Source organism: Diachasmimorpha longicaudata, chromosome 8 (genome assembly GCF_034640455.1).
Source record: "Diachasmimorpha longicaudata isolate KC_UGA_2023 chromosome 8, iyDiaLong2, whole genome shotgun sequence".
In the NCBI taxonomy this organism is placed as follows: domain Eukaryota; kingdom Metazoa; phylum Arthropoda; class Insecta; order Hymenoptera; family Braconidae; genus Diachasmimorpha; species Diachasmimorpha longicaudata.
The window spans coordinates 2,228,872-2,254,976 of NC_087232.1; the positions used below are offsets into that span (position 1 = coordinate 2,228,872).

General features: G+C 37.4%; 6 protein-coding genes and 1 long non-coding RNA gene across 12 annotated transcripts; 3 read left to right on the forward strand and 4 right to left on the reverse strand.

Annotated features, from left to right (window-relative positions):
• Nucleotides 1-968: 968 nt before the first annotated feature.
• LOC135165588 (protein regulator of cytokinesis 1-like) lies at nt 969-4,739 on the reverse strand. The gene is made up of 3 exons (XM_064127025.1): nt 4,526-4,739; nt 4,114-4,252; nt 969-3,347 (listed from the first exon to the last, which is right to left on the reverse strand). Exons 1-3 carry the CDS (start codon nt 4,543-4,545, stop codon nt 1,536-1,538), a joined length of 1,971 nt encoding a protein of 656 aa, XP_063983095.1. The 5' UTR covers nt 4,546-4,739; the 3' UTR covers nt 969-1,535.
• A 4,104-nt stretch (nt 4,740-8,843) lies between these two features.
• Nucleotides 8,844-10,398, reverse strand: LOC135165295 (uncharacterized). Its single transcript, XM_064126445.1, has 2 exons — nt 9,889-10,398; nt 8,844-9,678 (listed from the first exon to the last, which is right to left on the reverse strand). Exons 1-2 carry the CDS (start codon nt 10,120-10,122, stop codon nt 8,860-8,862), a joined length of 1,053 nt encoding a protein of 350 aa, XP_063982515.1. The 5' UTR covers nt 10,123-10,398; the 3' UTR covers nt 8,844-8,859.
• Nucleotides 10,399-10,609: 211 nt separating this feature from the next.
• Nucleotides 10,610-15,602, reverse strand: LOC135165292 (DET1 homolog). The gene is made up of 9 exons (XM_064126434.1): nt 15,539-15,602; nt 13,241-13,698; nt 12,754-12,891; nt 12,549-12,693; nt 12,374-12,482; nt 12,010-12,202; nt 11,478-11,749; nt 11,105-11,311; nt 10,610-10,836 (listed from the first exon to the last, which is right to left on the reverse strand). The coding sequence occupies exons 2-9, from the start codon at nt 13,646-13,648 to the stop codon at nt 10,653-10,655; spliced, it is 1,656 nt and encodes a 551-aa protein (XP_063982504.1). The 5' UTR covers nt 13,649-13,698; nt 15,539-15,602; the 3' UTR covers nt 10,610-10,652.
• On the forward strand, nt 13,635-15,395 carry LOC135165299 (bolA-like protein 3). 2 transcript variants are annotated; one of them, XM_064126457.1, is made up of 5 exons: nt 13,635-14,097; nt 14,425-14,551; nt 14,634-14,722; nt 14,806-14,895; nt 15,124-15,395. In XM_064126457.1, the coding sequence occupies exons 1-4, from the start codon at nt 14,056-14,058 to the stop codon at nt 14,866-14,868; spliced, it is 321 nt and encodes a 106-aa protein (XP_063982527.1). In that variant the 5' UTR covers nt 13,635-14,055; the 3' UTR covers nt 14,869-14,895; nt 15,124-15,395. The 2 variants fall into 2 exon arrangements, with proteins under 2 accessions (XP_063982527.1, XP_063982526.1); XM_064126456.1 differs by lacking the exon at nt 15,124-15,395 and having other exon boundaries at nt 13,637-14,097; nt 14,806-14,987.
• On the forward strand, nt 15,254-19,205 carry LOC135165289 (uncharacterized). The gene is made up of 8 exons (XM_064126422.1): nt 15,254-15,395; nt 15,677-16,082; nt 16,381-16,785; nt 16,875-17,006; nt 17,281-17,617; nt 17,980-18,212; nt 18,657-18,825; nt 18,966-19,205. Exons 2-8 carry the CDS (start codon nt 15,682-15,684, stop codon nt 19,110-19,112), a joined length of 1,824 nt encoding a protein of 607 aa, XP_063982492.1. The 5' UTR covers nt 15,254-15,395; nt 15,677-15,681; the 3' UTR covers nt 19,113-19,205.
• A 17-nt stretch (nt 19,206-19,222) lies between these two features.
• Nucleotides 19,223-21,341, reverse strand: LOC135165300 (uncharacterized). 4 transcript variants are annotated; one of them, XR_010299484.1, is made up of 4 exons: nt 20,918-21,159; nt 20,182-20,822; nt 19,539-19,875; nt 19,223-19,325 (listed from the first exon to the last, which is right to left on the reverse strand). It is a non-coding gene; the product is annotated as an uncharacterized LOC135165300 (long non-coding RNA). The 4 variants fall into 4 exon arrangements; XR_010299483.1 differs by having other exon boundaries at nt 19,228-19,325; nt 19,531-19,875; XR_010299482.1 differs by adding an exon at nt 21,203-21,341 and having other exon boundaries at nt 19,307-19,875; nt 20,918-21,134.
• Nucleotide 21,342: 1 nt separating this feature from the next.
• On the forward strand, nt 21,343-26,080 carry LOC135165298 (uncharacterized). 2 transcript variants are annotated; one of them, XM_064126454.1, is made up of 2 exons: nt 21,343-22,859; nt 23,131-26,080. In XM_064126454.1, exon 2 carries the CDS (start codon nt 23,150-23,152, stop codon nt 23,612-23,614), a length of 465 nt encoding a protein of 154 aa, XP_063982524.1. In that variant the 5' UTR covers nt 21,343-22,859; nt 23,131-23,149; the 3' UTR covers nt 23,615-26,080. The 2 variants fall into 2 exon arrangements, with proteins under 2 accessions (XP_063982524.1, XP_063982525.1); XM_064126455.1 differs by having other exon boundaries at nt 21,345-21,618; nt 21,726-26,080.
• Nucleotides 26,081-26,105: the final 25 nt, after the last annotated feature.

Sequence of the window (26,105 nt, forward strand, 5' to 3'; positions counted from 1 at the left end):
CAATTTTTCCTCATAAATGATAAATTATTACTAATAGTAATAATGATGAATAATCATTATGCTTGAGCATTATTGTCAATCATAATTATCATTAATGATGTTTTAGTAATAAAGTGGTAATTTCCATTTACATGGGCTTTCTATAACGATGCATTTGGGATTGACTTTTGATGATTCATTCAATTGTCATAATATGACGTTTAACCACTGAATTTATTCTTATTTAATTTATTACTTGAGTGGTTCATGACTAATTGAATTGTCGTCGATAAACTTCAATCGAATCTTATGATGTATGCCAGATATTTCCATTTTCTCTTCCTTGAATTGGTCTTTGGGAATTTTGGTCGATTGACTTTTTATGGGAAACGGTTAATCAGATTGAGGCAAAAAATAGTTCGTTTTCAGGTTTTACCAACGTTGAATCGCACACAATGCCTCATAGTTGCGCGACTATTTTTATACATTTTTAATAAAGCTTTATGGACTTGGGTAAAAGTTTGGTGAAACCCGAAAAATCATTCTTCCGCGGGAATGAAACCTGGTCGTCATTAAGTAATGAGATAATTAAAGAATTGTGTATTTTCTGGTGTCAAAATTATTAACGATTCTCCAGAAAATCGGAGGATATCGACAAAAAATTTTTAAGATTGTTTTGGTGTAAAATGTTTATGCGACAATTTTCGTTTAAGTTTTTATGGTGTTAATAGTTTAAAGAAGTATCTGCAAACTAATCTCTTTCATCTTAAGATTATCCGTTCTCAATTTAAAATAGAAATTTTTGAAATTTAGGAAACTCTTCACGTATTTAAATGGAACGTCGCGGATAAAATTTTTTTTAAATCAACAGCCCAATAGTTTTTTGAGTGAAAACTGTTTGGAAAATTCATAAATTTTCATAATTAAGTACTTCTTAATTTCCTTACCCAAACTTCCATAACCTTGAAATGGATATTATAAAATTTTTTATATAAATTTTAGACTTTCTCATATTTTTCTGGACATGAAAATTTTTTACAAAAAATGTCTTCAAACCTTTTCAGTATTTTATGTATAACACTTTTTTCTAAAGAAGCACAGCGTGAGAATCCGTTGCCCCCAATAACTTGAAAATATTCATAACCCACAGGACATAAATTTACCGCCAAAACAGCTTAAATCCCACGTAAACAACAATAAAACAATGAAAAACCACTCATTGTTGAATTAAGAAGCGTTTATTGCATCAGGGAATCTATATACAAGGCTAGATATTTCAGTATAAAAAAGCCAGTGTCACAAAGGCCTTTACGATTAATAACAACGAAAATGTCAGTTTCCCTCTCCACTCTACCCTAACAATAAAGGCATAATAATCACCCCCCCTCCCACCCTCTTGTGCAGACGCTACAATAAAATATGTTAGTGGCCCCCGATAAAAAAATAAAAAGCATAAATAAAAATAATAAAACAGAAAGTATCGAAATGAGTTATCGGACGTTAATCTACTTTAACCAATGTTAATCAATAATACAAACTGATGAAACTCTTCTCCTCTACAATTTCAAGTGAGAGAGCCCATTGGTAGGCGCTGTAGTGAGCCTGGGGGTGTTGGTGATCCTGGGGCTCCTGGAAGGTCTGCGAGGAGCCGACATTGGAGTTATGTGAGGTGTGCTAGAGGATACCAAGTGCTTCCTCAACGGTTTCACAGGTGTCTTAACAGGTGTCTTCATCTTCTTTCCTTCACCACGAACATTCTGCAGCAATTGTTCAGACAGCAAAGTACTCCTGAGTTCATTTCTGCTGGAGATATGTTCCTGAAAGACCTCATAAGGCTGAATATTCAATGTATCGTTGGAGACATCTGACACGACGATTTTCGGGGTCTTTCTTCTACGGGGGCTCTCTTTATTCAAAGAATTTGAAAAAATTTTCCGCGAAACTTTTCCACTCCTCCTGATTCTGGAGCCACAGGCGAGTGTTGGTCTTGTCTTCTCACTTTGGACCATGCGTTTCTTGTTACCAATTATCACTGGTGATTTATCCATCGGTAGCTTGCGCTTAACGGAACTCTGAATGCCCCTCATACTGATAGCACTTGTGAGATTCTTTCGTGAAGCACTCACTGGTGTCTTTTTACCAGATTTCTTTACGTCCTTGGCTCTAGCCCTAGCCAGCCTGAGGTTCTCCTTCTCCTCGTTCCATTTCTCCGCCTCTCGTTGAACATACTCCTCGAAGGTGAGGCCATCGAAGGTAAAAAACACACCATTTTGAGTGTGAAATTCATCCAGAAGTTCCTTGAGGTTGGCCTCGGTCTTGGGAAGATTTTTTGTGAGCAATTTCCTGGTCTTTTCTTCCTCCAGTAATTGGCCGCCTCGATTATTCAATCTATTGGGATCATCGGATTTCAGTTCAAGCTCCACCATCTTCTGGAACATCTCCTCGTACTGATTAAAAAGCTGAAAGATCTTCTCATTCTGCTGATAAAATCTCTTCAGCTCCTCCAATTCCAATTCATGAAGTGTCAGAACGTCCTCCGAGTAGTTTTGATACTTGTAAGGTTTGAATGCATTTCTCTGTTTCTCACCGAATTTACAGGTGTCCCAGAGGTCCCTAATGTCCGCTCTGATCTTTTCCACGTATTTTTCCATGTTCTTCATCCTTATTTCCTTGCATTTTTTAATCTCCTTATTCAATAAGGAAATTGTACTTGCATCACAGCCTGAATTTTTCTCCAAGAAGTCTTGATAGTCGGTTTGGGGCACTTCCAGATACTCCAGCAGAGATAACAGCTCCTGACGCTTGCTCTCAACTGTCTCTTTTGCTGCGGACAATTTCTCCAACATTTCGTCACGTAATTTTTCCAGCTTGTCCATATTTGACGGACTGAAGACGAAGTTGTGGTAATCGTTGACGACCAAACGCTGGAAGTCCAACTTTGGGGAATAATCTAATGCTTCCATTGCCTTCACTATCTCCATTCTGACTTCTTTGAAAACCGTCTTCAGGCGAAGCATCTCGGCTTCCTGGTTTGAAATGTAGATCTCGAATTTTTGAAGCTGTTCCTCTGAGGGAACTGGACTCTCCAAGCCTACTGGTTTGGATCCCATCACTGCGCAAATTTCCATTTCTTTGGAGAGGAGATCCTGCAGGTGGGAGAGACGGGACTCTTTTATCTCTTCTAGCTCTTGCAACTGCCTCCGAAGGTGTCTGTCGGCATCCAGGAGGGCCATCTCTTCGCAGTATAGGTCCACTTGGGTTTTGAGCTCCTTGCTGAGGATCTGAAGTTTCTGAGTTGATGTCTCAATGCTCTCCAGGAGGTTCGATGTTCGTTGCTTCGTCTCGGTGAGCATCTCGGACCAGAGGGCCTGGGGGAGATATTATTTGATTAGTTTTTATTGTCTGAACTAATCAAATCCTTGTTCGCGATTTCTCAAAAACGGCTCCACCGATGAAACTGAATGTGTGTCCAGAATCAGCTTCCATGCGGAAGCAAGAGTCATAAATATGTTATATAAATTTGACACTGCATATAACAATTTTATCAAATATTCGTTATTTATAAATGAATGATTGAAATTAGTTGAGATTGATCTTTGATTAAATTTTTATGATTAATTGATTTTAGAAAATCAATAAAGTTGTCTGCTATTTAGGGAAAATGTTCCCAATTTTCAAAACTACAATTTTTTCAATGATTCTATGGCTTATGAATCTTTTTGAGATCTGCAAAATTTTTTCGAATCTCTCAAAGTTGAAATGATTAAATGATTATCAAATGTTCTTCAAGGTCAAACCCGACTTAAATGGAATTTTAGATATTTAATAAGAAAATAACAAAAGGATTTCCCTGAAGAATAAATGACAGTCCTTGGATATTCTTAAGCCCAAGATGTCAAGAGTTTTGTCAAATTTTCATTACATAATAACATTTTAAACCAATACTGATCTCTCCCTGTCATAATTTTTCTGTATTTCTGATAAAAACGATTGACATCTCGAGAAAAATCTTTTCCAGTTGAGAGAATTGCCAGTGATATCTTGATTATAAATCATCTGTTGCTTTTAACATAACACAACATGTATTGCCAAAATTTCTAGGGTTTAAGGAATGGGAAAAACAATCTTTTTTACCTGATGGTGTGCAACGATAGTATTCTCGAATTTTTTCTGTGTGACAGCATCAAATCCCACGATCTCCCACTCCTTATAAAACTCTGGAATGGTCTCCTTTAACCCCTGAGTTATTTTCTCGATTAACTCTGAAGCCTCTCTGAAGCCATTAGCAAAGCATAAAAATCATCAAAAACTCGTTCAATAAATGTAAAAACCATTTAATTAATTTAAACCTCCAAAAGATAAATAATTAATTCCATAAAACTGAAGAGAAATACCAGAATTTATTCTCAATCTCTGAGAAATCTCCATCCCGTAACTTAATATTCATCAAAATACGCTTCCAAACGCTTCGAACACTAGTTAGAGCTAGAGCACCTGCGCTAGAGCTTTTGCTATCTACAAAAGAAGTTTTGTTCCATGTCCTTACCCCTGCTGATGATCAGCCATGGTGTCAAACCCCTCGAAATCCAGAAAAAATCAATCGCAATTCGTGAACTCCTTGAACTAATAAAATTCACTCCATTAATGCCTGAGCTAAAAATCATCAACAAAATATTTTAATCCTCAAAAAACCACTCAAACACTCGATAAAACTGATGGCGTGTTCTTCCCGATTGTCTCGACTTCGTAAACTGCCAGACATGGACGTTATTCTTTTGAATCCCAAGCTTACAGGTGATTGGTCAATCCTTCCCCCTTTCATCATCGCCAGGAACGCTGCAATGTTTCAGACGAGCAAAACTATTGAATCTTTCTGTCATATCTAGGGTAATTGTCTCTGTCGGTAAGTGCCCAACAGAAGAAATTGGGGGGGCTCCGTTTGTACTTGTTCAACTGTACAAATGATGAACTGTAGAGAGAATTTTCAAACGGTGAGAGCACCACTGTGCAGGGATTCAACTGTCGAGAGAAAAATCTAGGCATAGCCACATCTGTACAGGCGGGGCAGGGTGGGTTAAACAGCGTCGACAAGGTAGAGATTGATAGTTTTTTCTTTCGACAGTTGAATGCCTGCACAGTGGTGCTCTCACCGTTTGAAAATTCTCTGTACAGTTGATCATTTGTACAATTGAACAAGTACAAACGGAGCCCCCCCAAGAAATTCATAAATTGAGACGATGAACCAAAGAAGTTTGACTAAAGTAGAGGCTCAGTGTTGGAGGGTTTGAGGGGGGGCTCCGTTTGTACTTGTTTAACTGTACAAATGATCAACTGTACAGAGAATTTTCAAACGGTGAGAGCACCATTGTGCAGGGATTCAACTGTCGAGACAAAAAGCTAGGCTGGACATGTGGACCCAGCGCTACATGGACAACTTACCTTTTTGTCTCGATAGTTGAATCCCTGCGCACCGATGCTCTCAACGTTTGAAAATTCTCTCTACAGTTCATCATTTGTACAGTTGAGAAAGTACAAACGGAGCCCCCCTTGTCTTCATGTAGGAACTAATCCGCGGGGTGGCGCATGTGTCACCAGGGAGTGTTTACCGTGTTTACATTTGGTTGGGAGCCGACATAACCCCGAGCGATCAAACAACTTAGGTGATAGAAGTATAAAAAAATCAGAATAAATAAAATTCAATAAATAAAATAAATAGAAAAAATTGTGTGACATTATGCCATCGTGTACGATCATTGGATGTACAGTAGGCTATTCAAGTAACCCCGATAAAGGGCCTTGTTTTAGTACTCCTAAAGATCCTGCACGCTTGAAAGAATGGAAATTTGCCACAAAAATGCCTTTGCTCAAGTCAGGAGATCCAATTTGTTATCAACATTTTCGTGAAAGTGAAATAGAGAGACATAAAATCATGTATGCCATCGATGGAACAATAGTACAGAAGGTGAGTCCTAACTAACTAATTAATCAATTAATTTTCATTGACAAAGTTCACAATAGTATTTCTCTTTCCTAGATTCCTTATAAAATAGCTCGATTACAGAAAGGCGCGATTCCTTCTCAATTCGTGTGGACAGTTGTAGACACAGATGTGATCTCGAATATCTCAAGTAATTGCGAATTGCATGCTACGAAGCAACATACAAGATCTTCGAGTTCTTGTTTGACAAGATCTGACGTTTCGAGTGTTTATCATGCAGAGGCTATGGAGTCACAAGCAAGGCCTCTGAGTGCTTGTTCTTCAAGTTCTGGCATCTCAAGGACTTATCAAAAAAGAAGCATGGAATCACAAGGGCGACCACCGAGTGTTTGTTCTTCTAATTTTGAAATAGAAAGTGAAACAATTAACTCCTCCAACCATTCTTTGGACGACTTGTTCAGGCAATCTACCACAGTCGAACTTTCTCAGATTCACCAGAAAAATTTAACTGAAATGGTTAAACTTCCCGCTGATTGGTCTGTGGAATATCTGCCACAGAAAAGTGAAAATGTCATTTTCTTCTCAAAAAATCATTGCATTGAATTTGATAATAATTATAAGATATATGCTTCGAAAAGAATAATAATAAATCAAGAAATGGCTGTGAAAGCATACATTCTCGATCAAAATGTGAGTTTGTCGAGGCTGAGTATGGATGAGAAACTACACACTGTCCAGCAGGTGGAGGCTCTATTATTCAATTTAGATAAAATTCACGTCTGCGCTGGTTTTCATAAGCTGAAAGACGTTCCTAAAATAAACTCCAAAACAGTAGTGAAAGACATAAGCAATGTTTGGCGACACACGCACTGTCTTTTGATTGTGAAGGGAACTACAATCTGTAACTTCTGTCTTAAGGCCAAAAGAACTGTGGCTAAAAGGCTCCAGAGATTGAAAAAGCAAACAGAGCCAAAGAAATTGAAAATTCCTGTGTGTCCTATCAGAAAGAAGCAGTGGCTCAAAATGAAGACCCAAGTTGGTTGCGCTCGGAGAAGAAAACAACGAGCTCAAAAAACTATCAGCAATTTAAAATCAGAGCTTGAAGATTGCAGAGTTCAAATAAAAGGACTAAAAAGGAAGAAAATAGACAATTGATCGAAAGAATTGATAACATGATAACGAATGAAGATTGGAATGTGGAAGAAATTTTTGATCATGATTATTCAAAACCAGGAATGACCGATTGCCTTGTATATTGTTTGTCCATGGATTTGATCAAACGCATTTTGAATCACGTTAAATGCATTGCATGCAAGAATGCTCTTCTGAACCCTTCTGGTAATGCCACAATACCCGAAGCTTCGCTTACGCAGTGGAATAAAGACTGATAATTATCACCCTAATACGCATTTTTATAAATTTATATTATATTTAGAAAGTCTCTTTGAAATTCACCGAGACTCCTTACATGTTTTCGACTTGATTATAACTGATGTATTAAAATCAAAGCGAGTATCGTTTCCATGTACTGAACACGGTACAGAAATGTTAGTGCACATTATTCAATTTTTTGTAATGCGACGTATGCAAGAGTATTGCACTAGTCTAAATGCGAGTCAAATCAAAACTAATCAATACAAAAAAAAACAATCGAAATGGTGCACGTCGTAATTCGTTTATTATTGATAAAAAAACTATTGTGGTATTCAAAAAAAGCATCACTCGATGTGTTCTGTATAAAAGAAACCTTTTTTTTTATTTGTTTTCGCCACATTTTATGTTTAATAAAAATGATTAAAAAATTTGTTACTTTCGTCTTTTATTATCTATATTACGAATTATATTGTTTTTTTCTACTTCCCTAACATTTGATATTCAAAAATGGATCGCTCTGGTGATACTAACGCCACCTCGCGAGTTGGGACACATTCGTGGTCACGTATTTCAAAGAGGATAGACCAAAGTAGAGGCTCAGTTCTGGGGGTTTGACTGACGCCAGTTTCTCGACGTTACCGACACGATTTCACCCCCGAGGAGACGGGGCGCCACGAGTCCTACTGGGGTATCTGCATATCGGCCAAGCCGGGGGGCTCCGTTCGTACTTGTTCAACTGTACAAATGATCAACTGTACACAGAATTTTCAAACGGTGAGAGCACCGTTTGAAAATTCTAAAATTCTAAAAAGCTAGGCTGTACATGTGGCGCTGGGTCCACATGTACAGCCTAGCTTTTTCTCTCGACAGTTGAATCCCTTCACAGTTGTACTCTCACCGTCTGAAAATTTTGTGTACAGTTGATCATTTGTACAGTTGAACAAGTACGAACGGAGCCCCCCCGCTTGGCCGATATGCAGATACCCCAGTAGGACTCGTGGCGCCCCGTCTCCTCGGGGGTGAAATCGTGTCGGTAACGTGGAGAAACTGGCGTCAGTCAAACCCCCAGAACTGAGCCTCTACTTTGGTCTATCCTCTTTGACGTATTTGCTCAAGCTGCAGGGGGCTGGTCCGCGGGGGGGAGGGCTCCGTTTGTACTTTCTCAACTGTACAGAAAATTTTCAAACGGTGAGAGCGCCACTGTGCAAGGATTCAACTGTCGAGACAAAAATGTGGCTGTACATGTGGACCCAGCGCCACATGTACAGCTTACCTTTTGGTCTCGACAGTTGAATCCCTGCACAGTGGTGCTCTCACCGTTTGAAAATTCTCTGTACAGTTGTTCATTGGTACAGTTGAGAAAGTACAAACGGAGCCCCCCCACCGGTCCGTGCTAATGAAGCCGCCGAAGTGGCGCTACGCCACTTAACGGTAGGCCGCGCCATTACAGCATCGTTCAAACAGCGATGTTGTTTCTCGGAGTCATTCACGATAATTATGGGCAAGGCAATAATGGCAAGATATTGTTTTGTGTATTATAATTTATTGATAAATACATCGTTGAATTGTCATGTTTTTGATAGTTTCGCCATTTTTTTCCTAGAAAATGCCAATTTCTTCTTTGGAGAAAGAACAATTCTAATTCTTTTTACCTCGGCGCGGTTTGCCGCCCGACGAATTTTCTGCGTTACAGTTCTTTTAATCTTCTGACAGGCTTCACACTTAACACTGATACCATCAGCTATTAAGAGAGGACAACGGTTGTGGCGCCATGTCCCTTTAACATCCATATGAATCAAATCACAATTTGTCTGTTTCAATTCATTCTGGAATTGGCACCCTGAGCAAACCGGAAGCCTATCGATGATAAGGGTCAATTCTTCCAGTTGCTCCACTCTGCTGATTGGATGAAAGAAGCCATCGAACACTGGAGATCGCTTTAGAGATTCATTCAAGATATAAATCCTAGGTATCAAATCCTCACTGAGAGATATTTGTTTCCATAATAGTAATTTAGGACCCTCTTCAGTGTTTATTTCCTTAATTCGAAAGAGAAACAAGGAAGTTGTTGAACCATTGATCACGACTTTCTTCTCCCAAGGCAGAGATAGTTTCAGAATTTCTCCACATAGTTGTTTCAATGTCATGAGGGGTTCAGTGTTCTTACTATTGTTTGAATTTGGAGGTGAGGGAGGCATTTCGAAACTTGATGCTCCATTTGCATTTGTGAGAGTACATGACACCTGGGATTGTTCATTTGATTTTTCAATCACATCCACTGCAGAATTACATAAGGTGGATTGCCATCGCGTGGAAGTCCATCCTTCTGTCCAGGGGAATATCGATGGAATTGTCCTTGGTTCAAGTCTTGGCTTGGTGTACGTGGACTGTAATGAATGTAAAATAGTTGATCAGAATGAAAAGGAAAAATCACCCTTCGACCATTGAGGGTTACTCACTCCTCATATTATTCTATAAATAAGATATGATGGACAATAATTATTGAGTCCCAGTTGCCTCCAATATAGAAATTTTCAGGGTGGAGTGAGTAACTGTTTATTCCAGTATGTAGAGATACATTAACATTAATAACTTACCAAACCCAAAACTGTTCCATCGGGTCCAATCAATTTGCGTTGGAAAGTAATTTGTTCCGGTAAAAAATGTCTTTCACAAATGACTTTTCTGGAACTGCCAGCATCTAAATCATCTCGTTTTGTCGCAGTTTTCCACTGACTCATCACATCCTTTGGTGCAGTGAAATAATGAAATTTCTGCGGATTCTGTTTAGAGCCCGAAGTGCACCCACTGACAGCACAGACATTAGGCATCGTGAAAGTCAATCAAAATTGCCCTCAACAACTCAACATCATCACTTTTTCACTACATCAAACACAAATATTCAATCCACCTCGATTGAATGAAAACAATCTGATGTCCTGTCAATTTTTTCGCGAGTTCAATAAGTCTGCTCAACAACAGACCAATCAAATAAATAAGTAAAGAGATTCAAGCGATTAAAGGTATTACAACTATTAGTATTAGGGACACCACATATACCACGCATTAATTGAGGTTATGTTTTTTCAAAATTCGATAGCGCGGTACCGTTACGACGAGCAGCGCTGCAGGTGGCAGCTTCAATAAGGATATTTTATTTATACGTGGATAGGGTGAGTGTGAGGGGGCTGGTCTATATATGTATATGTTCAATGTATAATTGAAAAATTGGAAAAAAATCAAAACATTGGAATGTATATGTTAATATAAGTAATGGAATGTTCTCTCCTTCGGAGACCAAATTCATAACATGGAAGGTTTTTTTTATATATAATTCCTTTATTAAAATACTGAAAATAACTCAAATATGGCGAACATGAAAACTAACAATGTATTCAGCGTTTGTACGCTGGACAGAAATGGCAAATGGATCAGTCGGATGAAAAGTAAATGCAACGAGACGTCTGGCAATAACAGGAGTCGTTCTCCCAAGCATCCCAGCGTACATGCGAAACTTCAGAAGACCCGAATCTCTGGCATAAAATCTGAGAAGAAAAAAATCGGGCATAAGTTCAGAAGAATAAGACGATTTATCTCTAACCTCTCACAAAATATATCCAAATAACGTTGGAAATAATCCACGGCAAAATATTTGTGGATAATTCCTAATGAAGAATTTTGGTCGAAGCGATGCGCTTCAGAGATACGGAAATTATTTACAATTTGGTAAGAATAGAATTTCGTTTTTGTTGAGTGAGATTTTTCATTTGAGTAAATGACTGCTAATTTCATTTGTGTTGGTTGTACGTTTACCTTATTGGATGTTCAGCGCAGGCCTTTGGTCTCTCCATCATCGAGACCCATTTGTCGTCGTAGCAAAAGAGCGAGAGATCGAGATAAGGTGAGCTAGAATATGATTGTGCACAAATTGGTAACTGCGAGAGTAATCTCTTAGTGGCTTCTGTCACCCCACCGTATCTGGCGCTCACAATGGTCTGCTTGAACCTCTGCTGCATTAGTCTAAAAGCCAAAGGAGAAAAATTTCATTTTCATGTAATGAAAACCCAGCCAGCCCAGTTATTGACATGATGCTCTACTCTGGTCAATATTATTAAAATTTATTCCCACAAAATTCATGAGTATTATCACAAGTGCCCCGAAGTTTGGGAACTTAATGTATCTTTACCTGGCATAAATATTGTTGGAAGGCGAGCAAATGTACTGGCAGTCAGCATTTCTAAAAAAATCGCTGAAATTCTCCAACTGTGTGAGCATGTGGGAAGAGGCGTTATCGTAGGCAGCCAGAACCTTCGCTGATACCATGTCGTAGACCACGAGAAGGGCAGGATGTGCATTAGGATCGTTAGCTTGAAGTGTCGCCACTTCTTCACTTGCATACCTTACCAGGATATGATTAGTGTCAAGTAACTGCATTTTCCACATTCTTAAAGCATTGTACTGCAACAAAAACCCTATGAATAATCATTCTGATCCATAAATTGACTCCATTCATTCATCATTTTTTTTACTTTCGAACGGAAGGAACAAGCAAGACATATCATTATTAATTTCTCGGGTGATGTATTAATTACCCGAGAAAAGAGAATGGTTTTACGAAAATTCAATGGTTTCTGAAATTGAATATAAAACAAACAGTCGTTGTAATGAATTGTCCATTTGAAAGGAAAAAAGCATCAGCATTTTTATTCCATCTTCACCTGATCAAAGTACTGGTAGAACCTTCGAAGCTCATAAGGATCTCTCGCATTAGCACTGATCCAAGTCGCCCTTTTGTACAGGTACACTAGTAATTTATGTTTGAGAGAATTAATTGTTCCGTCTCGAAAGGGTCTAGAGTTTCCACCTGGCCAGGCTGATGCCACCAAGTAGGATTCATCTTCCAAACAGAATCTTAAATTTTAAAATGAAAAAAAATTATGTAGGTCAGGGATTAATTGCAAAAATTAACTTTGCAAAATTACAGAAAGATATAGAATATTTTGTATCAGAACGACGAAGATATTTCAGGGTACTACTTAATAATCAATGTCGATAATTACATAATTAGTAAATATTTCATACCTTCCAATTGTTCGAACATTGATGAACATTCCATCCAATATTTGAAAAATGTGTATCGTCTGATGCTGAACGGAAAGAACTGCTAAGATATCTTTGTACAAATAGAGCCCTGGAGTTAAACGAAAAGTATTGAAAAAAAAATTACCTATTAAACTACTGTTTATGGTATATTTACCTTGATTGTGGGACAGATAAATTTTGTCAGTATAAAAACGTTTGGTGGCACAGAGTTTTCCACCCTTCAGGTCCACCAAGTGGAGAGAGTAATCCTCGAGAGGTGATCTGGGGTTGGGGGTGAGGGCTTCATTGTTGGAATAAATCTACGCACAAATATTTGGGGTTTGTAGAAGTGATAGGTGAGAAACATAAACAGCTTTTACCTGATAAAAATGAGGTCTCAAATCTTCAGGAATATGTTTAGCTGATCCCACAATTACATAACGTCCATCGTCAGTAAATAAACTGCATTCTCTGTTCAATTGTTCGTTACTATCCACGACATTTACCACACATTGTGGCTAGAAAAGATTCAATTTTTAAATTTAAATATTTTTAAAATAGGCAATTGCAGTGATTTTTTTTAAATCAACGATTTGGTATTGAACAAAATTTTGAGTAAAAAATGTTAAATGATATTCTAACACTCCTAACACTCTTAATAATTTCAAATATCTCGATAAATAGGGCGTACAGCATAAATGTTCATAGAATTTTTTTTTCTCAGTTCACAAAATCTCCATCAAAAAAGGTCTTTAGATATTTTTCTTCAAACCCCAGTATTATCAAAATAATTAGAAGAATCCCCTGAGAAGGTAAAGAATTCCCTCATGCTATTTCTCCAAAAAAAAAACAAGTCCTTTGACGAACCTTGAAAAATCGATAAAAAATACTGTTTCGAATATGAAAAGACGTGGAATCATTCTTGTCTCCCACGTACTCGCCATCACAGCCGACCAGGAGTTGGGCAGCTGCAGAGGCCCCCTTATACTTGTAAACCTCTATGGAAGTCTGATCAGCACTGAAGGCCACCAGGTATCTGCCATCAGGACTGAACTTCCTCAGGAAGCAGGGAGGCTTCTCTACGTTGACAACTGTGTAATTAGGAAAGACATTTTGGTAGAACTGTCGAGCATTGTTGACGTGAGTCCCCGGGTAGAGGCAGCCGATTGTTTCACGTCGACGAAGTCTTATCACAATATTCTGAGGTAGAAATTTTCGAGGCTTTATGGGACACTCCTCCGTCACAAACTCGATCTTGCCCTCCTTCTCAGCCATTATCGATCATCTAATCCACTCTCCATCACTAATTGATTATTTCACTTTGTCTGGACATTTCCAAATGTTTAAATTCTGTTCAACTTTTCGAGTCTTCTGATTAATTAACACATTATTTCGTAATATAATTTTGTTTGTTTGTTTTTTCAGTATAAAAGGTAGAAAATTGGATTCAAGGGTAGCAGAAGACTTTCGCGGTTTTGAGAATTCTGTTCTAATGAACAGCTGATGTTGTTGATGGTCTGGGGATGGATAGGGGGCAGCACTGGGGGGAATGTTGTCTTTTTCAGTGGCTGGAGTTATGGTCTTGGAAAGAGAACAGCTCACACGTGGATTTTACGAGTAATAGAGTATAGAGGTGAAGATTGTGGATAGAAGCTTTCAGCCTTAGCGGTTATTTCCTTGAAATGTTTGGAAGAATTGTCAACGCGAGTCATCGACACATTTCGGTAGGAAATTCCACCTGATTTTTTATTTTTACTTAGAAGACTAGGGCAACACGTATGAAAGCAAAAGTTTATGTATACATGTACTAGAATAATTTGCATTTTTCAAACGTGAAAAACCTTGCTGATGCATGAAATATGTTGGATTCCACGAATTCTTCAGTAACCCGATAAATTTCAAATAAACGATTTCATTCTAAGTCTCCTCAATTATTTTGTTTTAATTATTCACTTTATTGTGTTGCAATTTTTCTTGTTTCTTTTAGGAGAATATATTAACATTTTGTTTTCATTGTTATGAGAAAAATTAGTAATGTCAAAATTTTTCAGTTACTGTCGCGAGTGTGGAACGGCCAGTCTGGGGCACTGGCTGGTAAAAAAGCCGAGGAAAAAATGACAGCCCTCTTAAAGAGCAAGTTTCCTAAAGCAGAAGTCATCGAAGTCATCGATATTTCAGGTTAAAAAATTGACTGTAAACAATTGAAAAATTAATTCTCATTGATTTCTTCAGAATAACTTTTAATCTTTTATACCTTCAGGAGGATGTGGAGCAATGTTTGAGATTAGTGTAATAGCCCCTGAATTCAAAGGATTAAATACAGTCAAGCAACATCGGTTAATAAATGAAGTAAGTACCAAAATTTCAATTGTTCTTTTTTATCTCATCGATTGGTACTCATTTTTTTATCTATTTGCCATAAATTATTTTAGACACTGAAGGATGAAATAAAGGATATGCATGGCATCAGGATCCACACAAGTCCTTCATCCTAGTTTCACTCTTATTTACAGTGGAATAAGGTAAAATGGCTCTAACTAAAACTGTAAAACTGTAAATATTGTTCCTCAATAAATTAACAAATCGAAGTAAATATACAGAACAACTAAAAAAATTTGTCAAAGATCCATCTATTGAATAAATTATAATTGATCATAATCTCTCCATTAATCGGGAGACTGGAAGATAAATTCCAGGGAAATAAAATAAAATCAAAATTTGAAATAGCGATCGTTGACTACTGGTTACAGACCGACTGAGGTTCAAAAGCGACGACTGGTGCCACCGGACGTGACGCGTCTCAACTCGTCTTCGAATCTTCAAATAACCGGGGCGGTTTTCCTTTTTTAGCCTCCTGTCAAGTCATTCAACGAAGAGAACCTAGTAATCAACAACAATTGCCCACCCCCAACCCCAGTGATAACAAACCCCAAGTGAAAACCCATAATAATCAATTCATCAAATGAATTCGAGTGATAAATGTTCACAGATGTGGCCTAGTGTTAGATGACTGTATTTTGAGGTTAGTAACACCTTAAAACGACAAAATTCATTAGTTAGTAATGAATAAACATTCGAGCCTAAATTATAAAAGATTTTTCATTGTTGAAACAGATCTCTATTTTTTATTATGATTTTCCTAGATAGAATAAGCAGTACACTTACGGGTTTGTCATGACAAAAACAACTGCTGTCTAACAATTCATAAAACTTGATTCCGACTACATACTACTAATAAATAAATATTTTCAATGGTTTGAAAACAATCGAGAAAGGACTGTGACATGGTTTTGATTTTTCTAGATAAAATGAGTATCACAGGTACCGATTTGTCATCAAAAATTAGACAGCTATTACCGGACAATTCTTACAAACTCACACCAAAATTATTGAACGATACTTGTGAGAATACTTCGGTGCAGCCGTTTCTGACGTGGTTTTGTGAGCATGTGGGCCAGGAAAATATTCTTTTGAAAGAGGAAGTGCACTTGAGAAAACGTCTGCTGGAGACAGGGGTATGGCTGTCAGGTGACGAGTTGGAGACCGAATTGATCAGTGCTATTGGAGACACTCCAGAGCTGTTGAAAGTGGCGCAGGTTGAGAGGATAAGCGATGGGGACATTGCGAGGGAATATGACGTGGAGAAGGAGGCATACGACGCTGATGTTAGGGACATTGAAGGGCTGGAGATGAGCCTGAAGACATTCAAGTGAGTATTCAATGTAAGGAGAGTATTTATTAATGATCAATGAATGCTTTCGATTTTTAAAAAAGTTCTGGAATAGATTGTAATTTTTCCATTGGCATTTTTCTGGATTACATAAGTATCACCGGTGTTAAATTATCATTGAGACTAGGAGAAATAGTGGCCAATGATTCTGTCACATTGATGATAATTTTTGGTTAATGATGAATAATCCCTCTCGGCCATTGAAAATTTCTAAAAGAGATTTATAGTTTTCTCTCTCATTGCTTTTTTGAGATTTGTGAATATGTGAGACTTTCAGGGACTTGGAGGCCCAGCTGGACGAAGAGATAGAATCCCAAGAATCTCAACTTCACAAACTACAAATTCAGGAAAATAAAATCTATGAAGATTGTACGATTCTCGTTGAGGAGTTCGATTCAGCCTGCCGTGAGGCTTACGAGGACGTTGAAAACCTCGTGGGAGTCTATACCAATGCCGCTGAGAAGAAAGGTCCTCCCATCGTGTGGACCCAAGTGCCTTTCGATCTCTTCATCAAACACACAGACACGTACAATAATTATTTACGATTTCAAGTGAACAGAGAGTTGAAGAAAATGCAGAATGATGTATTATCCACCAGTATCCATGACCATCTCGACAATGAGGAGACCTCTGAGCGAATACAGAATGAAAAGGCTTATGAACTGGTAACGTGCCAGAAAATGTGAGACAAAGTTTGATAACAACTGGTCCTTTTTTCAGGACGTGCAAAATTAATCCTCAGGTTTTTTATTAATAATTAATTTCTTTCAGTTTAATAACATCAACTCTACAAGAAATTGAAGCTAGAAAAAATTTATGCGGTGTTGAGGCTGTTGCTGCTCATGCCCTGGAGATATATAATAATGGAGAAATTAAGTCCCCAGAGTCTGTTGCTCAAATGAAGTGAGAATTACCAATTAATTATTTCGTAATAGACTAAAAGAACGATGAAGATATATGAGCGACTTTCTTCAGGTGATCAAATGCCCAACAGAAAGTAAAAAGGATCTTTCTTTGTAAAGGAGGACTTTTTCCACAAAACATGACATATATTTTTCTTTTATTAATCGTTATCGAAATCTAATCAACGGTTTAAAAATTTAAAAAATCTTAATTCATTTTTTTCTTTTTCTGTTTCATACTTTCAAATTCCATTCATTGAAAAATGGTTTTCCAGAGTTGAAATGGCAGAATTAATATCCCGACGTGACATCCTCGAAGAAACGAATTCACTAATGGACATTAGATTGCAAGAGGCTGCAATCTACTACGGAAAATTCGTAATAACTAAAATTCTCCTTGAGAATGGTCAGGCACGCTTGGAGCGCAAGAAAAGGCGATTATCGAAGATCGACAAATTGCTGCACTTTGCGCGTGACATGGGCCACGCACACTCAGATTTATTGGCGATACTCATGCAAGTGCAATTGCGAAAACTCAAAGAAATTATTGAATTCGTTAATGACGCAAGATATCATCTTGCTGCGGAGTATTCGCACGCCTCGAAAAGATGTGTGAGTATTTATGTCTTTAAAAATATATATGATTACGTAATTATAAACGAGACAATAAGAATTATAATCGTGATTAGAAATTCCAGAAAGTAGCATTCCTCATTCCAACTTCTATTTCAATGATAATTTCGCACATATCTTTAAAACCAGTGGATTGAGGGGAAAATATGAGACTACATGTCTTGCGGGAAATTTAATTCTCACGAAAAAATGTCATGTCACATTGTCTCGTAGACTAAATAGTTGAGGATATGAATAAGAAATACTAACCTTTAAGTTGAAAAACAATTTTTGTTTATCTTTTTTTTTTTTTTGATTAGAATTGTACGCTATTGATTGAGCGGAATTAATATATTTTTCAGGAGTTCATGCAAAAAGAGCAGGATAAATACTGTTCAATAATTACGGCTCCGTCGTACAAACAGAATATTTTCAATGAGTTATTTTCATCATTGCTTCTTGGAAAGGAAAAACAGACGGAAGCATTGGATTTATCGACAAAACAGTATGATGAATTATTGATGGGAAACAAGAGAATGAAAGAAGAGGTTCTTGGCTCTGATTTGGACACGAGAATCGATATACTGGCGCCTCTGTAAGTGCCATAATAGATATTTATATGCAAAAAGAGAAAACAAGTGGACAGCGCATTTTTAACAACAAATAAGCATAATTTTGTACTCTCTTCTCCTATTTTTTTTTTATTTACAATGGGAAAAGTGAGATCCCCAGATGACTTTTTCAAATAGCGCTAATTTCATTGCAGTTTAAAAAAAAACTGGAAATTTGACTAGTTCTAACGAAAATTAGACGAAAAAACACTCCAAATATTTCGAGATAGAACCCAAAAACCCGTTTGTTTTACCTATTTAAAATCTGAAGACGAGATCTTGGAATTAAATTAGAGGCAGAGTAATATGAGATCATCAATAACATTAGTAAAATTGCCCCCAAGGCCTCATTTCTGCTTTAAAGACCAGAAAAAACAGTGAAAAATGCTAAATTAGTTGTTTATCACATTTCAATTTTTATGTATTAGCGAGAAAGACGTCATGACACTTTACGATTACGAGACATCTGAGGGAGTGACGAAGAGTTTTAAACTGATGCCTTATAAAATATCCACTCAATTGGAGGAAGTGACGAGAAACGTTGAAGCAGCTCAAGTCGCTGTTAATGAAGCTAGGAAAAAGTTCAAGGACATTGTGGTAATTTGAATTTAATTAATTGGGCTCAGCCATATTTTAATAGAATGATAATATTTTTCGTTCTTTTCCAAGTAAATTTTCCTCTTCCCCTCTGTTTTGATTTTTATAGTTGATCACTCAATTGTTTCATTGGTTTTTAGACTAAGACTGCAAGTGGCTCCCTGGAGCGTGAGAAATCAATCCTCTGGCAGAGATTTTTATCCGACCCCGAGACTCTGAAAGCTAGGTACGAGGAGGCCCAGCGAATTGTCGATCGTTCCCACTTTGTCAATTCCTTGGACTCGTGAAGATCAATTTTTGTACTTTTCTAATGCCAAGTGTTCTCAAATTATTATGTATAATTAACTGATTAATAAATATTATGAGAATTTTTTAATTAAGACTGCCCAGTAGTGGCATTGCTTTTACCTCAACTTCTCCACTCAACCGGTCTTAACCAAATGGTTAAAATAATTTATGTGTGAGCAGTTAATGCTCGATCAAAGCAATCGCTACGGTGGCTGTGAAAAAAATATTATAGTCAACGTAAAGCCAATATTAATGAACAAGAGAGAATTACGTTGATACTTTATTCAGATAAGTTTTTGATGAAATAAAAATTAATTGCAATATCAATTTATAGGAGTGTAGTAAATATTTGACAACTATGTTGGCGTATTTCATTCTCAATTCAGAATAATGCTTGTATATTGCAAAGTTGATTACCAACATACTATTCAAGATGAATGCACACAGAATTGTATTGAATTTAATGAATAATCGATGGAAGATCCTAATTGTGCTTTCGCCCGCGTTGCTAGGCGAACTGCCTCGATCCCCATCTCGTCATGGAGATCGTCAACCCTGAATTGTTCATGAAAAACGCCGCATTCGTTATTTGCTTAGACGAAAATCTGGCCCTGCGTCATCAAAGGTATTCGATACCTGACGCACGTTTATGGAATAACTCTGATGGTCCAGGCGCCCAGAGCCACCTGTGTTTCGGCACTAAGGAAAAGGCCTCTCTAGTCAATCCGGAAAAATTTCCCCCACACGAGGAAAACCTGTAAACTGTTTTTGAATAATAAATAAATGTGGAATTAAATGGTTTGGTCCTTCGTTTGGAAAAATATCAATGGAAGGTTTGATCTGGAGACATTTCAGAATGCGATCACGATTTTTTCAATTTGTTAGCATTATTCATTGTACCATTAGACACAAAATATGGTTATGCGACTTTTAAAAAGCCTTTCCACCTCCCGAATCGTCTTCTAAAATCCAATTAAAAAAATCCCTCTCCCTCCGCCACCCCAAAATCTCAATAAATCCCCGGAAATTCCCCCTGTCTACCCAACACTCCAAATCGCACGCGCGTACGTTATACTTCCCCAACATGACGTATCCGTCGATTCTCGTGTAACCTTGATCCGCGCCATCCAGACACTCCCCCCATGCCCTTTCCCAAACATGTACATCACATCCCGAACCCCCTTATTTTTCTTCCCACGATATCGCCAAGCTGAACCGACCAAACAGAGAGAACACAACGGAAACGAAGAGCCCAGAGAAGAATCCCCACTCCTCCATCAATCCATCTTTCTGTAGTTATCAAGAAGTTCATTTATTTCATAAATTCTATTATGTACAGTATATGGGTATATATTCGGTATGAATAACTTATAACGTTGGTTTTTTTTATGATAATAACAACGGTCGCTTGCTCACCGTTTTCCTTTGGTTCTTTGAGCAAAAAATTAATGAGAACACTCGAAAATATAAAATCGCATGGTAAAATGAGTTTTTTTAAATAGTAAATATTTGGAGATCGGCAGAGTGAAATTCGCTAATTTTTTTTTCACTTAAAATATATTTATCACGCTTCAGAATGCGACCTGACTCACTCCAATCGGATTGTGAGGTCAACAGATATTGATGATTCAACAAGCAAAAGTCCATCTTACCAGCGTCATGGCGTAGGCGCCACCCTCAATCTGTTTACTCATTTTCATTGATCCCATCTAGAAGGGAATTATATCGCGTATATGGGGGCATTTATTGAGGACTCCTTCAAGGAGTATCTGCATATATATGACTCATCTCACATTCATCTTACCTTCTCAACTCCATTCCATCAAAAACCTCTCTCTCTTCCCTAATAATTTTTGTATTTTGAGGTTATACGTCGAATTCTCGGGTTGAGTTCTCCTCTCATTCCCCCGCCCCCCGCGCACGCCTCTTTTGGGGATAGAAACTCGAGAAGAAACAAAATCCATCGGGAAATCCGCCATTTTGTCATCATTGGCCATTGAATGTCCCCAAATACAGAAATCCTGCGAATTCATGGGGGACAGAAAATTGACAAAATGATTCAGTTGATGATGAAATGTTTATCGATCACCTTCAAGTCCTCGTAATTTCCATCGAGTTAACGGTTTGTTTACAATGTGAGCCTTTCGTTATGCGCATGCGCAAGCCGTACCAAAACAATAATAACAGAGTAGAAAGGTTCATGGCTGGCGTGGCCCAGAGTAAAGCCATCCACCGAATGACTGGGACGAGTTTTCTCAACGCCAAGGCATCGTTCACAAAACCCACGACAATTTAGTCATCCACTGGACGATTCGTCAGCACAAAATTATCCCAAAAGTCGTACCGGATTGTGAACAACAGAACCTCATTGTGAACAACCCGGTTTATTTAATTTTTACGGGGTAAAATTATCGGTGAAGGTGTGTAGTGATTCTGTGTCTCTGTGTTTGTGTCGGAAGTGCTGACCACAGAGGGAAAACAACAAACAATAACGGTTTTGGTGAGGTGAGGACTAGTCAGTGCGAAGATTGGTATGAGAATTGACGAATTGCTGGTGTTAATGAATTGAAAAATCGCTGAACGGTGAAACTACGTTTTTTTTTGTGCGCTAGGAGCCCAAAAGACCAATAATTGAAGCAGAAAAAATTGTGGAAATAGAAGCATTGAATATCTGGAAGGTTGAGGATCTCTAAAAGCTGTTCACAGACGTAAACAACATTTAAGGAGTTCCAAGGCATCAGGTAGTGCTGATAAACGAAGGAAAATTGCAGAAACTGTTGTTGAGTGAGTGGGTTTCTCGTGTTTCTAAGGGATAAAAGATATAAACAAATTTAATTATTGAACATTTGGAACTCCGGCGTCTCTGGAAATTGTTTAATAGCATAAAAAATCAAAAATATCAGTTGGAGTTGATCGACAGTGTGAAATTGCTGCAAGAACCAATAAAATTCGGATTTCTGTGATTGTAAACCAAAAAAAAATTTAATATCGAATGTGTGCAGAAGCAAAGACCTCCAAGAGTCTCTCAACATTGTAAACAATAGTATAAATAGTGCAAAACATCAACAATAATTATAGTAATATCGAGAGACTTATGGTGTTGAATTTTCAAATTTTTAAGACGAAAAAAAATAAATAAACAATAAAATAAAATCATTATAAATTACTGCAAATGATAAATACTCACGTGTTGAAATATCAAATGATATTTCTGGAGTGGAAATAAGAAATTATTGGTCATAAACAGGGAGAAACCATCGAAGAAGTAATTTCACCGTCTGACGAAATTCTTCAGGTTGAGCCAGTGTTTTTGTGTGTTCGGGACATTCCGTGGGAGCCGACGGTCTCTGGGAAAGCCGTTAAAAAATCCCAATAGCCCTATCTCACTTCAGTCGACTCCTCTCTGTTGACGAGGCGCGTGTGGAGGCCTTTAACTCCCATTCATTGACGCACGGATAACCACGCGTCATAATAAACATATTTCAAGGGACTTTGTTGTTTTCACAGAAGCAACGAGCCATAAACACAGCAACGAGTACAGCTAACAATTTCATCGAGACTCATTCATTTTTTCATTAAGAAAACACAAAGTCATTATAAACAGGGAAATTTATTTTTCTCTCTTCGTTGTTTTTTTCCCCCTTATCACGCGGGAGACTGATTCATCGGTGTTTGTGATTACGTAGTTGAGCATCACGTGTACCAAATATTTATGGACAATTGTGTGAAGCAGGACTTCAACAGTAGTAAGTGGCTTTGAAAGGAATTCAACTTAAGAAGACTGCATTTATTGAAGTCTTTATAATTTTCGGGCGTTCAGTAAAAATCAATTTAAAAAGTGGAATTGACAAAATATCAAGGAAACAAAAGTTTATAAATTAAAAGTTCATTCCAAAAGTTATCTAACGACTGGTAAACGTGACAATTAAAAGAAGTAACAATTTTAAAGTCAAGAGAGAATATCCCAAAACTCTTATAAAAAAAAATAAAACGGTTTTTTTCCGATTTGTCCATTAGTTTAAAAATATAAACCAAAATGCCGAGTGCTCAGGAGCCGACATACCTCTTCAAAGTTATTCCCGAGCCGCCGCAGGACTTCCTGACCCATGACGTAGACCTCCTGGTGTCAAAAATAAAAGAGAACCTTCGACTCTCATCCCTCAAAGCAAGATCTTCGGCGAACCAGCGATGCAGAACAACCCCCTACCTGGTGCCCTCGAGGACGAAGATGAGGAGGCTGGAGGGAGAGTGCAGGTTACAAAAGAGTAAGGACAAAAATGAAGATGCACCCTACGAGAAGCTGAGGGAGCTGCTGGAGCAGGGGAGGCTCATCAATGAGGCAGTGAAAAAATTACAAACAACTAATATTCAGGCGCTGGATGACTCTGAGGGTGAGGAGGAGCACATGCAGGGCATACAGAGGGTGTACAGGAGGAAAGACTACTATTACGACTCTGAGGACGAACCACTACCTGAGTTTTACGATCCTGAGTTGCTGTGAATCGTGGGTCTGTGCATTTTTTGTTGTGCGAGACAAATAAATCTAGGGATGGTATTGATAGTTGGGGAGGCAGGAACATTTTTTTTAATTGTGAGAGATGGAAAGGGTGAGGAGGACATTGTATACGAATTGGAGAGAAGAGAAAGGAGAGGAGATTTTTTTGGGTTTTTCATGTTGATTTGAAAAGGGATGAATTTTTCGTTGGGAGAATCTCAGGATTGGCTGAGTCGAATTATTTTTTTTTTCTTTAGTTTTCAAAATTTTCTGTAATGGCCTTTTTCGTAAAGATTCTGAGAGACTCTGGGGGTATTCCCAAGCGAGGTTCAAGTATCCTTGAGACGAAGTAGATAATTATGTTCGTAGTTATGATTATCTTTAATTTAATTCTAATTTAGGGAGATTTTGAGGGGATAAAATGGGTAAAACCCATTAGGGTATGGGTATGGGTTTTACCCATAGGGTAAAATGAGAGGAGCTGAAAAAGTGAGTTTAGCTTTTCGTGGATATCTCGGCGTCTGTGGGAGATAGGGGTGTCTTAATCAAAACTCTTTTTTCTGAGGAAGATTGGGGCTACAAAAACGATAGTATGAAAATTTTTGTGTCACCACCGGGTTCCGAAATATTCAAGAAAAGTGAATGGGAGATGGGAAACAGATCTCAGTAAATTGTCAATCTCAATCGTAGTAATCGAAGGATGCATGTAAATTATGGAAATTCATTCTCATTTTTTTATACGAGTTCAATGTAAGGGGAAAAACTGAGTCATTTTTTCTCCATTTTTGAGAATAATTCAATTACCTTTGAGTATTCAGAACGAATCGAGCAGTTAAATAGGAGGATTATTGTAGGGGAATTATTATTGAAACACTCGAATTCATGGGGATGCAGATGTGTGAAGGAGACTGGAAGGTTTTATGGAGTAGATTTACACATTTCAGTGGGGGAGCGGTTACAGAAAATGAGTCTAAACTATGTTTTCAGTTTATTCACTGTTTTCTTCGAAATTTTTCACAGTCCAGGGGTGATTGATACTTCAAGGGAATTAAAATACCAAAATGAAGAACATTTTTGGTTATTGACGTAGAAATTAGCTAGGTAATGAATGACCACTTATTCCTAAAGTAATTTCCACTTAAGAAAAGTGAAAATAGCAAAAATTTCTTTATCAAATTCATGGTTATTTAGGACGATAAACGAATTCAGAGAACAAATATTTTTTATTTTTTATAGCGGATGTGATTTCGTACAAAAAAGTTCTTTTGTTTTCCAGATCCACTTCTAAGATAATACACCCTTTAACAAAATAAACAAACAATGGGAACAGAAATTAGTTGAAAAAATATCAAGGGACAACCTTTCGAATAAAATTCAGTGTTTCACCAAAAACTCACTAAAGCTCTAATGTAAATTCCATTTGCGAAAATATTTAGAAGGAAAACTCTAAAACCGAAATGAACGGTAATGAAACTGAATTCCTGGACTTTTGCCCTTTTACCACGCCCCCACAGGTATAAACTGTGCCTGCTTTATTGCACAGTTTATAAGAACAAACAAAATTTTTTTATTTCTCTGGTCATTAACATTTGTGAGCTGTTAGTCAGGCGTTTTGAGGACACGTCTGTGGATAAACATCGAATTAATGATTCACCGATGATGACTATTTCCAATGACGATTGTAATTAACAGTGGAGACACTTTTGTCTGATTTTTTTTTCAATTAGCTAAATATGAGGGAAAATAAACCTTCAAAAATCATCAATATAGAACCAATGGTGCAATTCGGGCGAGTCAGGTCTTATTTTGCAGCCCCAACAAATATTTTCAAAATAAAAAAAAAATCAACTTTACGCAGCCAATCTCGAGTTATTGATGATTAATGACGAATTATTATTTCCCATTCGTCTTGGAACAACGTTCTGGTGCATCAATAAACGTTGACAAATCATTGGTATTGCGTTTAATTGTAGTATAGGAGGTATTTAAATGCGTGTGCATGATGAATCATTTTTTTACATTTTTTTGTTCATTTCATATTGAATTAGGGAGAGTTGAAGTGGTAAAACGTAAGAAAAGGAAAAAATTCTACACAACTTTGTGCTTAAAGATGAATTTGTCTCGTCCACGACGTTGTGTGCGCTGGATTGTGAAGAATAATAAGGAGAACGTTTTTTTATGGAGAATTTCATGAGCTGGAAAAAAGATGATTTGCTTTAAATATACTTAACGAGATAATCGCGAGAATATGGATGACAATTTTTTTACACTTCACCACTTCAATTCTTGAATCACGATTGCCTGTATTTTTGTTAAGATCCGAGTGAATAAACTTTTTTTTTAGTTTAACGTTGTAAGGTAAAGTGTTAAGGAAACTACAAAATTATATCTCGTTGTGATCGCCGGTTATTTTCGGCAAACCTTGTAATTATAGAATTAAAGATAAATGAAATATTTAAAGTTCAAATTGAATTCCGAATTCATTCGTTATTAACAA

Bases quoted from the DNA above. Each gene is read 5' to 3' on its own strand.
- LOC135165292 (XM_064126434.1), bottom strand. From the start codon at position 13,648: ATGGCTGAGAAGGAGGGCAAGATCGAGTTTGTGACGGAGGAGTGTCCC. The intron at 11,750-12,009 runs GTGAAGATGGAA...TTTTTGTTGCAG, and splicing joins TCTACCAGTACTTTGATCAG to TACAATGCTTTAAGAATGTG. The intron at 11,312-11,477 runs GTAAAGATACAT...TTTGGCTTTTAG, and splicing joins TCCAACAATATTTATGCCAG to ACTAATGCAGCAGAGGTTCA.
- LOC135165295 (XM_064126445.1), bottom strand. From the start codon at position 10,122: ATGCCTAATGTCTGTGCTGTCAGTGGGTGCACTTCGGGCTCTAAACAG. The intron at 9,679-9,888 runs GTAAGTTATTAA...CATTCATTACAG, and splicing joins ATGGAACAGTTTTGGGTTTG to TCCACGTACACCAAGCCAAG.
- LOC135165298 (XM_064126454.1), top strand. From the start codon at position 23,150: ATGCCGAGTGCTCAGGAGCCGACATACCTCTTCAAAGTTATTCCCGAG.
- LOC135165289 (XM_064126422.1), top strand. From the start codon at position 15,682: ATGAGTATCACAGGTACCGATTTGTCATCAAAAATTAGACAGCTATTA. The intron at 17,007-17,280 runs GTGAGAATTACC...ATGGTTTTCCAG, and splicing joins GAGTCTGTTGCTCAAATGAA to AGTTGAAATGGCAGAATTAA. The intron at 18,826-18,965 runs GTAATTTGAATT...ATTGGTTTTTAG, and splicing joins AAAAGTTCAAGGACATTGTG to ACTAAGACTGCAAGTGGCTC.
- LOC135165299 (XM_064126457.1), top strand. From the start codon at position 14,056: ATGTTTGGAAGAATTGTCAACGCGAGTCATCGACACATTTCG. The intron at 14,098-14,424 runs GTAGGAAATTCC...AAAATTTTTCAG, and splicing joins CGAGTCATCGACACATTTCG to TTACTGTCGCGAGTGTGGAA. The intron at 14,723-14,805 runs GTAAGTACCAAA...AAATTATTTTAG, and splicing joins AACATCGGTTAATAAATGAA to ACACTGAAGGATGAAATAAA.
- LOC135165588 (XM_064127025.1), bottom strand. From the start codon at position 4,545: ATGGCTGATCATCAGCAGGG. The intron at 4,253-4,525 runs GTAAGGACATGG...TAATGGCTTCAG, and splicing joins ATGGCTGATCATCAGCAGGG to AGAGGCTTCAGAGTTAATCG. The intron at 3,348-4,113 runs GTAAAAAAGATT...TATCTCCCCCAG, and splicing joins CTATCGTTGCACACCATCAG to GCCCTCTGGTCCGAGATGCT.